Source organism: Mauremys mutica, chromosome 24, assembly GCF_020497125.1.
Source record: "Mauremys mutica isolate MM-2020 ecotype Southern chromosome 24, ASM2049712v1, whole genome shotgun sequence".
NCBI lineage: Eukaryota > Metazoa > Chordata > Testudines > Geoemydidae > Mauremys > Mauremys mutica.
This window is the reverse complement of record NC_059095.1, coordinates 9565488-9579811: the sequence shown is the minus strand read 5'-3', so window position 1 is coordinate 9579811 and position 14324 is coordinate 9565488. Positions and strand designations below refer to the sequence as shown.

The window sequence follows — 14324 nt, the reverse complement described above, 5'->3', positions numbered from 1 at the left end:
GTGCAGGGGATGGGCTCAGCGAGGGTGTGGCTCTGCTGGCCAGAAGGTCCAGCTGTAAAGCAGCATTTCTCTCGAGTCATTGTGCCCCCGTCCATGTGCCCCTCTCCCTCCAATATTAGCACCATTTCTCTGTGCGTCCCCTTTAGAAACATGCACAGACGCAGCCTCGAAAGTGGGTGTCACTGTCCCCGCTCTACGGGGGGAAATGGAGACATGCGGAGATTAAATGACCGGTGCAGAGCCAGTCGGTGCGAGGCCGGGGGGAGCCGCGGGGTATGTGCACACAGCCTGTGGGAGCCAGCCTCTCAGCCCAGGGGGGGCCGACAGCCTCAGGCTACAGGACCTGTATAAATAGCTCTGTAGCTTCCGGACCCGAGCTCCAGCCCGAGCCACAGCCTCAAAGCACTGGCTACTCAGCTGTTTTCAGAGCCGTGCTAGCCAAGTCCCTCACCCCAGGCTCAGAGGCTCGCTGCACGGGCTGTGCAGATGTAGCCCGGGGCTGCGGGCTCCTAGTGCCGGGCTCAGACAACGGCTGCCCACGGCCAAGCCTCGCTCCTAGCCGCCAGCGCTTGTCTCTTTCCCCAGCTGGGTGATCGGGAACTGGTCCGAATGCAGCCGGAGCTGCAACGAGGGCGTCCGCACCCGCAGCGTCGTCTGCCGGAGGAAGGTCGCTGCCACCGAGGAGAAAATCCTGGACGATGGCTCCTGCGCCCAACCCCGGCCCAAGATGCACGAGCCCTGCAATAACCAAACGTGCCCCCCAGAATGGGCTGCTCTGGACTGGTCAGAGGTAAGGGCCCCTCATTTGCACAGGCTCTCGAAATCCACTGGGTCCTTTCAGCTTGGGTCCTGCTGAGCTCCATTCATTAGGGCAGGTCAAGGCTCTCCAGGGCCTCTGGGGAGGGGGGGGGGGGGTTCTGCCCCACGCAGGGCACAGTCCTGCACTGACCAAGGTGATGGACTAGGTGAGACCTAATGGGGCTTTGCCACTGGGTGGGAACCTGGGTGACTTCAGTGTCTGCCCCACGCTGAGCACCTAGGCTGCATTAGGCCCTAAGAATGTCAGAACGGCCAGACTGGGTCAGATCAATGGTCCGTCTCGCCCAGTATCCGATGTTCGAAAAGCAGCCAGTGCCAGGTGCTGCAGAGGGAATGAACAGAATAGGGAATCACCAAGTGATCCATCCCCTGTCGCTCATTCCCAGCGTCTGGCAGTCAGAGGCTAGGGGGACACAGAGCATGGGGTTACAGCTTGGCTAAGAGCCACTGATGGACCCTATAATAATGGCGGCCTTCAAAACATTCCTGGCAAGGAGTTCCACAGGTTGACGGGGCGCTGTGTGAAGAAATACTTCCTTCTCTTTGTTTTAAACCTGCTGCCTGGTCATTTCATTGGGGGACCCCTAGTTCTTGTGTTATGAGTAAGGCGACGTTTTAGTCACGGGTATTTTTTGTAAAAGTCATGGACAGGTCGCAGGCAGTAAACAAAAATTCACGGCCCGTGACCTGTCCGTGACTTTTACTATAGACCCCTAACTAAAATTGGGGTGGATGCTGTGGGTGCTCGGGGGGGCAGTTCGGTGGCACCGTGGGTGCTGGGGGAGGTGGCCCAGGATCCCGCTGATGCTGGGGGGGCAGTGGCATGCAGCCTGGAACCCCCACTGATGCTGGGAGGGGGAAGGTTGGTGGGGCCGGCAGGGGCTCCCCACCCGGTCCACGTGTCCCTGCTGCTCGTAGGCAGTGGAGGGGCCAGGGGGCTCCGCGCGCTGCTCCCGCAAACAAGCCCCAGCTGCACAGCTCCCATTGGCTGGGAACCACAACCAATGGGCGCTGTGGGGGCGGGGCCTGCAGGCACAGGCAGCTCGCGGAGTCCCCTGGCCCCTCCACCTAGGATGAGCTGTAGGGCCATGCCAGTGGGGGCCAGAGAGCCCCTCGCCCCAAGGTAAACTCCCCCCCACACCAGCCAACCCCCTGCCCCTAGCTCTGAGCCCCTCCCACACACCCAATTGCTGCTGCCGCTGCAGAAGTCACAGAGGTCACAGAAAGTCATGGGATCCATGACCTCCGGGACAAACTCGCAGCCTTAGTGATGAGAAGGAGTAACTGACACTTCCTAGTTCCCTTTCTCCACCCCAGGCATGATTGTATAGACCTCGGTCCTATGCCCCCTTAGTCGTCTCTTTTCCAAGCTGAACAGTCCCAGTCTTATTAAGCTCTCCTCAGACGGAAGCTGGTCCAGCCCCTGACTCGTTTGGGTTGTGCTTCTCGGGACCTTTTCCAGTTCTACGTTCAGACATCCTCCGAGCTGGGAGGGCCAAGACTAGGGCTTCATTAGCCGACATGTCAAGCTAGTGTTACCGCAGATTTATGAGAGCTAAGAGAGCACAGAGGGTCAGGACGTCCCTAGCCTGTTACGACCCCAAGTGAAATGAGTTTGGAGTCTCAGCCCCGAGTGCCGAAGCGGCGAGGAGGGAGAAAGCTCGCTGGCTTAGTGGCTTGTCTCAAGAAGGGAGAATCCGAAGGCACTGAGCTATCGCTTTAGAAACTCTGCTCGAAGAGCTCCCCGCCCCCTTCGAAGCAAGGCCCTGTGTGGCACCGAATTTACAGAAGGCGGCATTATTCATTATTATTTTTGTATTACTGGAGCTCCTAGCAGCCCCAGTCACGGCCCAGGACCCCACTGGGCTGGATGCCATTCAAACAGTGAAAGGCCAGTCCCTGCCCCAGAGAGCTTCCATTCTGAATAGACAAGCGACACCCCTGGGGCACAGACGGCTGGGGGAGCGCAAGGAAACGGTGAGGCTCTCCTAGCCCACGTGACGGGCACTGGCCTCCGCACAGCAGCCGCTCAGCTGTTGTCAGGCTGCTGCCTTTGGAGAGGACACGGAGATGCCAATACTTGACAGTTACTGGGCCCGATGCTCAATGGGTGTAAATCGGTGTCGCTCCATTGACTTCAGTGGCGCTGCGCCCGTCCACAGCAGCTGAGGATCTGGCTCCCTACACACAGCTCCTTTCTTCTGAGATCTCGAAGCGCTTTAGCCAGGCATCATTATCCCCAGCTGACAGATGGGGAGTAGAGGCCAAGTCTCCTGATCCCACTCCTCCGCTGCTCTAACCTCTAGGCCACGTTGCTGCCGTTCTCAGTGGAAGTGCTCAAGGCAGAGCACCTCCGGCCAAACTGGGATAATTTAGCTTGGAGAGACCTGACTGCAGTATTTAAACTAGCCAAGGGTAATCGTCAGTTTCCACTGGCTTTCCCTGGTGTTACTGGAGAGATCAGAAGGAGGGAATTAAAGGTGGAATTTCCTGCGGAGAAGCGATCAGATGCAGCAGGCTGCTGTTCGCGGGAGGAGGGCCAAACGGAATGACGGGGTCAGATCTTGAGCTGCGGATTGCCGTCGTTGCGCAGGAGTCAGTTGGAACTACATTGCGTTCCAGCAGCTGAGGACCCCGCCTGCTCTGTGTAACGTCATGCGTGAGCCTGTGCTGAGCAGGGTGGGAGTACCTTGAGCTCACAAACTCAGCTGTGCTGAGGGAAGGGATCCCACAACCATTGGAAGTTACCTGCATGACCCATATTGGCCTCCCGGAGTTGGGATCTTAGAATCCTAGAAGTGGAAGGGACCCCGAGAGGTCATCTAGTCCAGTCCCCTGCACTCGTGGCAGGACTCAGTATTATCTTTGTGACATGGTGCCTTCTTCACTTGGGCACTGGCAGGCTCAAATGCGTGGGTGTCAAAGGACACGGGGGGGGGGCTGCTGTTGCTCAGACTTTACCTTGTACGCCCTTGGGTGGAGAGGGAATGGGGAGATTCTTCTCCGTACGGCCTGAGATCACTGTATCTTTTCTTCCCTGTGCACCCTAAATCTGAGCCTGCCCTTTGCAGTGCACCCCGAGTTGTGGGCCTGGTTTCCGCCACCGCATCGTGCTTTGCAAAAGCGGCGACCACAGCACGACCCTGCCGCCCTTGCAGTGCCCAGAGAATACCAAGCCCCCGATCAGCATGAGATGCAACCTGCGGCGCTGCCCGCCCCCGCGGTGGGTGACTGGCGAATGGGGAGAGGTACTGAATGATCTCCTGCCGGAGTCCCGGCCCACTCGCTAGCCTTGGGGTGGGGAAGCCAGGAGATCTCCCAGGTGGGACCACCAGGGGGTGCTGCACCACAGGGAATTGAATAATGCAGCATGGGTGGAAAAGCGAAAGTACCAAGGCCGCCAGGCAGACACTGACTGACCGCGGCAAACAGCCCTGCCCCAGTCCCTTTGCCCGCAGGCACCTGTCAGCCTTAGAGCAACGTCTGCCCTCCGCTGTATCCGTACGGCCCCATCTGGCTCCTAGGACACGTCTACACTGCAATAAATAACTTCCAGCTGCGGGGCTTGAACTAGCGGTGACGAGACGCGGGCGTCCAGGCTGAGACCCACCCCCCTCGTGGGGGTCCCGGAGCCCAGGCTGCAGCCCGAGCCCAACGTCTGCACTGCAATTCAACAGCCCCACAGCCCGAGCCAGCCGCGGCCGGGCCGTGTAGACGTGCCCTCGGAGTCCGCAGACAGACACCGGGCTGCGTGCCGGGCAGCGCTCTGCTTCCAGCGGTCGTCAGCGCAGCGGTGGGCGTTGGCTCCTGGCTGGCCGGGCCACTCCTGCCTAGGCCTGGCTGGAGTCCCTGCTCCAGGGGTTTGCTGCCTGTGCCCCTGGGACTCCTCTCTGCCGGGCTCCGCTCTCTGCCCTGCTGCAGCTGCTCAAGCCTTGTCTCCTGCCCGGTCCCGGGGGTCCCGGTGCTGTCTAGCCCGCTGGGCAAATGAAACGCCTCCCTTGGCGAGCTCGGAGCCGCTCCTTTGCCACCTTTGGGGCTCCCTCTCCCTGCCCCCCTGCCCCGGGGTAGGTGGAGCGTTCGGGCTGGCTTGTGTCCCAGCCGCCAGGCCCCCTCCTGGAGTCAGCTGGGCACCTTCTTCCCACTCAGCCCTGAGGTTTCAGCACCTGCCTCTTCCCTGCAATGGGGAGAAGTGGGACGAGGAGGCCACAAGCCGTAGCCAGGTGGGATCCGGGCAGATAAAGGGGAGAGGTACCCTTAGGTCTGCTCCTCTTCCCTTCCCAAAGGGGGACCCCACCCCCTTAGCATCCCAGCCCCTTCCCCAGGAGTCCAGCCTTTGAACCCCTCTGCTAGCAACCAGTACGGGATGTGCAGCCAGGGAACTTGGCTGATGGATCTTCCCTCCACTCAGGCACAGGCAGTGCCCCAGTTACTGATGGGGGGTGGGCGGCTGGATTAGCAAACGTACCGAGAACTGGGCTCTGCAGGGCAGGGCAGGGTGGGGGTGGAGGGTTGGACTCGCCAACATAGCAGCTATTTAGGGGTGCGCAGGGGGAGGGCCAGTGGGCTTGGATCAGGCCTATAAAGGCAGCTGGCCTGCAGTGATCAGCTCCGTGCACTGGAGTCCCTGTAGCCAGCTGGAAGCAGCAATCTGCAGCCATCAAGGGTTGGGTTAAACACACTGGCCAGGCTACAGCCCTGGGAGAAGCCAGGCCCAGCCCCCTCCCCATTAGCAGGGTGTTGTTAAAGAAGAACTGCAGGGCAGCTCTGACTCTGCGCTGTCCCCCCTCCCCAGTGCTCTGCGCAGTGCGGCCTGGGCCAGCAGAGACGCTCCATCCAGTGCTTGACCCACACTGGGCAGCCGTCCGGCGACTGCGGGGAGAACCTGAAGCCTGCGGGCATGCAGCAGTGTGAAGCTAGGTGCAAATCCGGACCTACCGAGAGCCCCGAAGGTACCGGCCGCCCTGGCCACGCAGATACAGGAGAGCTTCAGCTCGAAATCCTGCCCATTGCTAACAGCCGGGGTCAAAATCTCCCCTCTGGGTCCCTGCTGACCCCAGGATCCCTGCGCGGAGCGGTGGGGTCTCAGTAAGGGGCGCTCGCCCCTCTGGGTCAGCGCTGAACCTGTCGCCCTAGTGGGTGGAGGCTGAAGTGGCTCCTGCATGTACACTTTGTCCGGCTGAGCCTGCCAAGCACTGGGGGACCCCTGGGAGGAGCGGCCTTGAGCTCCCTATAAGATTCACCTTCCCGAGCTCGGTTCATTGCCCTTGTGTGGGGTTCACCCCACTTGCTCCTTGTCAGCCAGTCCCTGGAGCCTGGGCCCTGGGCTACAAAACTTTCCAGGAGTTTGGGGCAGTTCAGCTCGGGGGGTGGGGGGCTGCTCTCTACCCTCCCTACGTAGCCTAGGCTCCCCCTGTGCGTAGCGGGGTCTCTCACCCTTTTCCCTCTGGGCTCCCTGCAGAGTGCAAGGATGTGAACAAGGTCGCCTACTGCCCCCTGGTGTTGAAGTTCAAGTTCTGCAGCCGGACCTACTTCCGACAGATGTGCTGTAAAACGTGCCAGGGGCATTAAAGGAGCCAGGCGACCCCTGTAGGAAAACTGGAAGGCGAAAGCAATGCCGGAGGGCAGCCGAGCCGTGCCGTTCCCCTCCACCCCCGACCCCCGGGAATCTCCAAAGGATTCAACCCAAACACTGGTCGTGCTTCTGGAGGGAGCCGGCAACACCCCCCCACCCCAACCCCACAGGAACCCCAGTTAAATCGCTGCCAACGCGTGTGCCACTCTGGAGACAGGCAGCACAACGCACGGGAGGAGCGGGGAGATCTCTGCGGCCACAACGGAGCCGGTCACCGCGCCGGGAGAGGGCAGAGCTGGGGACAGCGTGGCAACAAGGACATTACTTGAAATTCTGACATTTGTTATTTATTTAGTAGCACAGCTGGGTCCTGCGGGCACCAGCCAACAGCCTCCAGACGGTGCCAACAGCCCTGCCCGTCACACTGGGGAGGGCAGGGCAGTTCTCAACAGCCAATCAGCATGCTCTGGTCCTGCCCTCGCCTTGCTCCGTGCCCAGTCTCCTGAAGGGCATCGCTGTCCACCTCCAGAAAACTGAGCATGCCCCATGGCTGCCATGGTGCTGGGAAGCAGGCCTCGGGCAGGGGAGGGGGACTGAGCGAATGGAGCAGTCCGTCCTGCCCAGCGCCAGCAGGAGCCCAGAGAGAGCAAGAAGAGGAGAAGGATTTTAGCTGTGTGGTGCATCAACATGCCAAGGACAACCCTTGGCTTGTGCCTTTGGGCTTCTTTGTGATGGATGAGGCAAGGTTGCTGGGGTGGGAGGGGCAGGATTGTTTGGTTCATTCAAGCCTTGTCTCCCCTGGAAGGCTCTGTGGATGACTGGAGAACCGGTCGGATACTGATTGTCCCCAAGGAAGTGACACCGAATGAATTGGGAGGGGAAGATGTGTTAAAAACATTGGTTTTCTGAAGCCTTTTGTTATTATTTGTATCACAGGGGTGTACCTAGAAGCTCCAGCTGAAGTCAGGGCCTTGTGGTGCCAGGTGCTGTATGTATACATAAGAGACAGACGAGCTTCCACTCTAAATAGACAAGACAGAGAAAGGTTGGAAGTGGAAAACAAGGAGGAAGTGATTTGCCCAAGGTCACCCAGCAGAGCCAGGAATTGAACCTGGGTTTCCTGAATCCCAGGCCAAGGCCCCACCTACTGCACCCCACTGCCTCCTGCAGCATGGTGCCTTAGCAGCAAAAAGCACAGCTTTCTCCTGTCCAGGTTCAGTTAGGACTACGAGCGCTCCCAATCCACTTCTCCAACCCCTCCGTGGAGCACCCGCAAGAGAAGAGCACACGTCATGCTCAATCAGGTTCTGCTGCCGTGCTAACAGGGGGTGTCATTGTCCTATGATTTTCCCCAGCTCTCCATAGAGTCTTCCAGGAAAAACAGGGCTAGACAGGACCTGAGTTTCCAGCGTGAAAAGAACATGGATTTTTTTTTTAAATCACATTTTTCTGCATCATAATGAAGCAACACAAGGCCCGAGCCCGGGGGATCTGTTCCATTTGCAGGAACGATGAACATCTCCCTTGCCCCAGTGTCTCTAGCTATTAATATACCTGCTACAGCAGCAGCATCCACTCACCAGCCAATCACAGCCTCTCAGGTGCTGGGTGGCTCCTGATAGGCTGGCGCATGGGTATTAATTGTCTTCCTTCCTGGTGGAATGTTCCATTCCAACGCTTACTCGGGGGGGGGGGTTGTTTTCACGATTTTATATACATATATTGTAACAAAAATTGTTTAAAATACTAACTCTGAGAAGAAGGCGCAAAATAACGGCATGATCTATAATAAAGGAGTAGCTACCATCCCGGGCAGCTTCTGGTCCGAGTGTCATTGCTCAGCTGGCCCTGCACGTGCCTGGATGGCCTGGGGCCTTGGGCCGGGCATTCAGCTGCGTCCCAGTGGCCCATTCCAGGCCGCCCTCCCTCACCCTGCAGACTCACCCCCCGTGCCCCTCCAAACTTGGGGAGCAGGACGTGTTTTGGATTGACATAGGATTGTGCACCTTTGCCATCCCTGTCCTCCCTGACCCAACCAGCATTGGTGGGGTTCCCCCATAACTCCCAGGCAAGAGAGGATTTAAAAGCGTTTACTGTCACGGTGGGGAAGTGGACTGGAAAAATTCCTCCCTGTGGTCTCTGGAGCGGCCCGGGACAAGGCGAGCTCTGGATCGCTAGAGGCGCAGAGGAAGATGGATGATTGCTAAGCCTGGGGGGACTGTGGGCAGGACGTGTTGCATTTACGCCTGCTTGGCCTCCTTCATTCTGCCACGTGACTCGCCTGCTTTTCCCTTCCCCTCCTGCCTTGTCATTGGACCCCAGCCGGCTGCTCCTCGCAGGATTGTCTCAAGGCTTCAGCCCATAGGAGCTTCCCACCCATCTCTGGAGCAGACGACTCCTATCCCTGCACCATACACACATGCCACGACCCTGAAGGATGGGCCAGGACACCACGGTGAGTGGCAGGTAGGGAGTGTTTTACCTGGATTCTGCCTGGCTGGAATGAGGAGAAGGGCTGAATGCAGCCAGTCTTGCGATCAGGCAGGAGCAAACACTGAGTCTGTGAGAAAGTTGCCAGCTCAGCTCAGCATCCTGAGGCTCCCAAAGATGTTATATGGCCAACTCCATGCGTTCAAAAATCAGGAATCAGACCCTCCAAAATCACAAGATTCTTTTACCTAGTAAAGGGGCGGGGCTTTTAATTTGCATTCCCATTTCTGAGCCTTTCAGGTGCACTCACCTCACATTTCCCATCGCTGTTGCCATGAGGGCTGGAACCTTTTCGTTTGAAACCAACGTGGGGATTCTGACAAACTAGCATGATTCCAGGAGCTGGGGCTTGAAGAAAAACCCCAGATATCACCAGCGCTGGCAACACTACTTGCCTGTGCCTAGCAGCAAGGATCAAACCTGAGGTGCTTCAGGAACTGGCCTGGCTGATTCAATAACCGTCACTGTTGTCCTACTTTAGATGTAGCCAGATCATCTCAGGAAGGAGACCTGCCTGTAGGAACCTGCCGTGCGGAGCAGTCATCTGCCACTAGATGTCCCTCCGCATCAAAGCACAACACTCCTCCAAGCCTGAACTGGTTCAGAGGCAGGAAATCCTGCTTTCGTCTTGTTCCACATGAGAGAAACAAAAAATCAAACCATCACTCGCTGTGGCCGGATTGCCAAGCAGAAGGCTGGGTTTTTTTGGTGCCATTTTAGAATGTTTCCCATTCTTTCAAATCTAACGGCAAAGCCTAAGACTCTAAAGGACCCTTAAAAGCAGCAAAGAATCCTGTGGCACCTTATAGACTAACAGACGTTTTGCAGCATGAGCTTTCGTGGGTGAATACCCACTTCTTCGGATGCAAGACTTGCATCCGAAGAAGTGGGTATTCACCCACGAAAGCTCATGCTGCAAAACGTCTGTTAGTCTATAAGGTGCCACAGGATTCTTTGCTGCTTTTACAGAACCAGACTAACACGGCTACCCCTCTGATAAAGGACCCTTAACGCAGTGGTGGAGCTAAGGCCTTTCGTTCGTTTGATCACCTCTCGTTCCAGCTTCCCCACTGGCCAGATTTATGGCTGCTTTGGTTTTATGGGTGTTACCCCAGCTCCCCTTGAAAGGCATCGAAATTCCCCATCCCACCACCTTCCAGGGTTTCAATGACCCCCCTCGCTGCGTTGTAGGAAAGGTCCCTGCACTGCATGATCACCTGTGCGCAAAATGAGAACTCGAGCATGTAAGGGCCTGTCTGTACGGGGGATGTATGTACTGATGTAGGTACAGCTCTGCAACATCCTTCCTCCCACCCACTAGTGCAGACATCCTGCACTGATGCACTGTGGGGCTGACCCCGTCTGGCTTACTCTGGTTTGCCGCTGCGGTGTAGAACTGCAGGGATGCAAATATCCCCAGCATAGACAGGCCCTGAGGTCCTGGTTGCATGCTAAAGAATTGCAGGTGCGGTGGGTCCCCCAGTAGCGTTTAGGGGCTGGCGTTATAACCCTGTTCTTACCCACGGGCAGGGATTTGTCAGCGGGCGGGTGGAAATTAGGAGACTTATTCCAAAATATGGCCCTGTGTGCGGAGCAAGCGACGCTGATCTAATCGGTAGCAGGAGGGTGGCCTGACCCAGCTCACCAGCATCACGCTGCAGAGACACAGAAGAACAACGCCCTTGTTCCGTGGGTCTTGCTGTAGTTTTCAGAGCTTGGTAGTTCAGTTAACCCCGGCTGCTTGTTTATTCTGGGTTCCTCCCTGCCCGGGGAGGGCGTATCACAGAATCACCCCTTCGCTTGCAGAGATATAAGATGCTCCTGAGATAAGCTCTTTGCACCTGCTGAGCAAGGACGACAGCAGTGCATGTGGCTTTCCGTGCGATCACACGTACAATCCAACTCATTCCACGGGTGTTTCTTCTCTTTGCCAAATGCTGATAATTATCCCGAATGAGTGATGGCCCCCAGCTGTGAAAAGGGGCTAGTCAGGGCAAACACAAGCCAAAATGTTCAACCCTGAGGGCTGACAGTTGGACCCCTAAATCCATAGGTGCCCTTCCCCCGCTGGCTTTCCTCCGGGCCTCATTTCCTTAAAGAGCCTTTCAAACCCAATCCGAAATAAGCAGCGTGATTCCCACCCCCAGCTCCGGCTGGTTTGTGCGCATTCAGCGCCTCTGCAAGTCAGGCTGCCTCTCCATCCGGGTGGCTGCGTCCAGCTGGAGGGGTCTCGCCCCGGGCAGCCGAGTTTGGACGTTTTTGACGACAGCCCATTTGAACGACAAGTTCCGCTGCGGGACTTGAGCCTGGTACGCGAGCAAAACTCCAGCGAACCAACAAAGCGACTGGGACATATTTGCCTGTCTGTTTACCTGCCCGGAGGTCATTAATTCCTCCTGGGTCAGATAGGACAGTATCGTTTCCTGAGCATCCAGCTGCACAAGGCTATGACAATAGCCCAGTTACAGGAGCTCTCATCTGACTCAATAGGCGTTTCTAAAGGCCCATCTCTGTCTGGCTATTTATAGTGCTCCACACATGGGTGCACCTCAGTGCCGGCCATTTCCTGTGATTGTGAGTGGTTCTTGGTTGATCATTTCCCGTTGTTTCTGCCCGGACAAGGTTAGCTGGCATGCAGCTCTCCTGCTGCCTTAGGCGTGTCAGTGGGCTGCCGGACTTTTTCGCTGGGATTTGGTTTCACAATCTCCTCTCCATCATGCTGCAAAATGTCTGTTAGTCTATAAGGTGCCCCAGGATTCTTTGCTGCTTCTCCATCATAGACACCCGCAGAACTGACCAGCATGACAGAACCCTTTCATGTGCCACCATCGGCGCAATGAGGCACGCATCAGCGCAAGGCACAGCTAACCGATGCCCCAAAGGCCCAGCCCTGTCCAGCCCCCTCTCTCCTGCAGGTTGAGAATAAGGAAGAGAAAGTTCAGGCCGGTCTTGTTCGCTGGGCCCATGAGCGAAATCGCTCAGGCGCCGCACAGAGGACAGCTCCAAAGGGCAGGACAAGTCTCTCCCCAGGCACAACCCAGCATCAGCGTCCTCCTCCAGCGGGGGCGGCAAAGCTGGTCGTTATCCGCCAGTCCTGATTTTGCCAGCGAGATCAGGAGCAGCCTTTGGGGGTTTTACAAGAATGTGGAGCCAAAGAAAGGCTCGCAAGCCCCGAACTGCCCTGTTTCACCCCAGCCCCAGCCCTGCTTCATTCACGTTTGACTCAGCCAGTTTGCCTGCCCGCCCTGGGCGTGAGCGTCTCTAGGTGGGAGAGGGGAGGCCCGACTCCAGAGCCCAGTGCTGGGCCTCTCTCACGAGGCTGCCGACGAGGGGGACAAGTGGGGGCTCCCCTAGGAACTGCAGCAAGTTCACCCACACTTTGCACAGGCCGGCCAGAGCTGCGCGACAGGAGCGGCTTTTAAACACTACTGCTCGGGGTCAGGTTGGCACTGGCTGGAAAAGACACACACACACACACACACACACACGTGTATGTGCACACGTCACATACATGCCACCTATTTACACGTGGGCACATGTACACGCACACACTTGGCAGGTCACCTTTAAAGTGCAAGTTCGCAGACTCCTGTAGACTGCAGCAAACGACATGGGCCACTGGCCCAAGGCCCAGGAGACCTGCTGTGATTTGACGCTGACGCTTTCCCCTTGTCCCTCCCTGAGGCCAAGCATCAAATTGCCCCACGAGCATGTGATGAGCTGAACGACCTGCACTGCTACCTGTGAACCTGAGCCTCACACGGGCTAACGGGGAGTCCTCGCCACAGACAATGGACCAGCTTTTACGAGCATGGAATTCAAAGACTTTCTGAACAAAAATGGGCTTAAGCCTGTTCAAACGTCCCCATCTCATCCAGCCTGCAGGGACTCGCAGAGAGGATCTTTAAAGAGGGGGTGAAGAGATGATTTGTGGCAGCTCGGGGACGAAGCTAGCTCGATTGCTTTGGAAACACAGAACCAGTCCGCCGAGTGCGCTGGGTGTGAGCCCACCTAGCTATCGATGGGCAGGAAGATAAGAGCTCGTGTGGATCTAAATCCATCCCAGCCTGGGGAGGGAAATGCTAAGGCAACAAGATTTCCGAAAACAGCCCCATGCCTATTACGCTAAAGACAAAGAGCTGGGCCCAAAGGCCGTGGGCTGCGCCCCACGTTTCAATGCAGCGTCGATTCCGGGTACCATCCTAGAGCAAACTGGCCCCTTGTCTTTTCAAGTCCAGTGAAGTGATGGTTGGATTGTAAGACGCCCTCCGGAGCAGACTGACACGCAAGGACCACAGCCTCTGCCCTTGGCTGGCGGCCACCTGGAGGAGCCGAGGCCAGGAACAGATGCAGTTTTGCTGGGGGTGCCCGAGATGGGGGTATCTACACAACTGGTGGACCAGGAGCCTGAGGCAGTTGGACGACTACTCCCCACCGCCGCAGAGAGGCGCTTCGCTGTGCATGAGAGAAGAGCCCCTGGTTATTTGCACGGCTACATCCAGGCTGTACATTGAGAGGGAAGGGATGCAGTAAAGTGGACCCCAGAGTATTATGGGCTGGAGCCAGGCTCCACCCCTCCCTGACTTCCTGGTTAGTTGGCAGGTGATGTCCCCCACTGTCTGTCTGCAGCACAGACGGTCACATGTGCTGCCCCTTTGCAAAGCGGGAGGAGCCCCAGGGAGCTCCCTGGCTGGGCCCTTATGAAAACTGGCCCCTAGTCTCCGCAGCAGGCAACACCTCGTGGGGCTGGGCGGGGACAGTAGGTTGTGATGTGACAAGTGGGCGGGGCTTCACCAGGGGCTGCTTTAACAAGTGCATTAGCAGCTCCTGACTGAGCATGCTCAGAAGGGCTGTGGCTTTATCAGCGATGGCCCTGTGGCTCGCACCCAGGATCTGAGCAGCCCTAAACATCAGGGGGGCTCGGCCTAAAGCCGGGATCCCTGCTCCGGGGCCCGTGGTGTGTTACTGCAATGAACTGGCTAGTGTGTGTGCACATACATGGACCACTGCCCTTGAGCAGATGGATTAGAATGATTCAGCTGTGTGGCATAGGCCCCGTACTGCTTAAAGGAGATTCACCTGTAGCAGATGAGGCGGGGCCTGTGCTTTTGGAGCGGGGGCAGGTGCGTTCTGCCCCGGCTCGGCTGCAGCGTGACACACGGCAAGGCTTGGGAAGTGCTAGGCGGCCATGGATTTGTTCCAGTTTTAGCCACGCCGTTTTATCAAGCGTGGTCCCAGCCGCAAGCCGGGCTCCTGGCCTAGGGCTCTGTGCAGGCGGGTGTCAGAGCGCAGCCGGCTTGGAATTATCTCTGCAGCACACTCAGGGAAGCCATCGGTTCTGCAAACAGGAAGGGGAGGGCAAGGGGGGGGGGTCAGCCGCTCAAAAATGATCCGGGAGATTCTGCTTCAACTTTGCACAAGCCAGACAGTCGGTAACGAAGCC

At 57.5% G+C, this 14324-nt stretch overlaps 1 protein-coding gene across 3 annotated transcripts in view; it reads left to right on the top strand.

Annotated features, from left to right (window-relative positions):
* Window positions 1-8178, top strand: part of ADAMTS10 (ADAM metallopeptidase with thrombospondin type 1 motif 10) — a 132913-nt gene extending 124735 nt beyond the window's left edge. For all 3 annotated transcript variants that reach the window (XM_044998388.1, XM_044998387.1, XM_044998389.1), the window contains 4 exons: window positions 586-790; window positions 3891-4067; window positions 5612-5768; window positions 6278-8178. In XM_044998388.1, the coding sequence (XP_044854323.1) occupies window positions 586-790; window positions 3891-4067; window positions 5612-5768; window positions 6278-6387 (649 nt within the window). In that variant the 3' untranslated portion in view covers window positions 6388-8178. The remainder of the gene's footprint in view (window positions 1-585; window positions 791-3890; window positions 4068-5611; window positions 5769-6277) is intronic.
* The last annotated feature ends 6146 nt before the right edge of the window (window positions 8179-14324 follow it).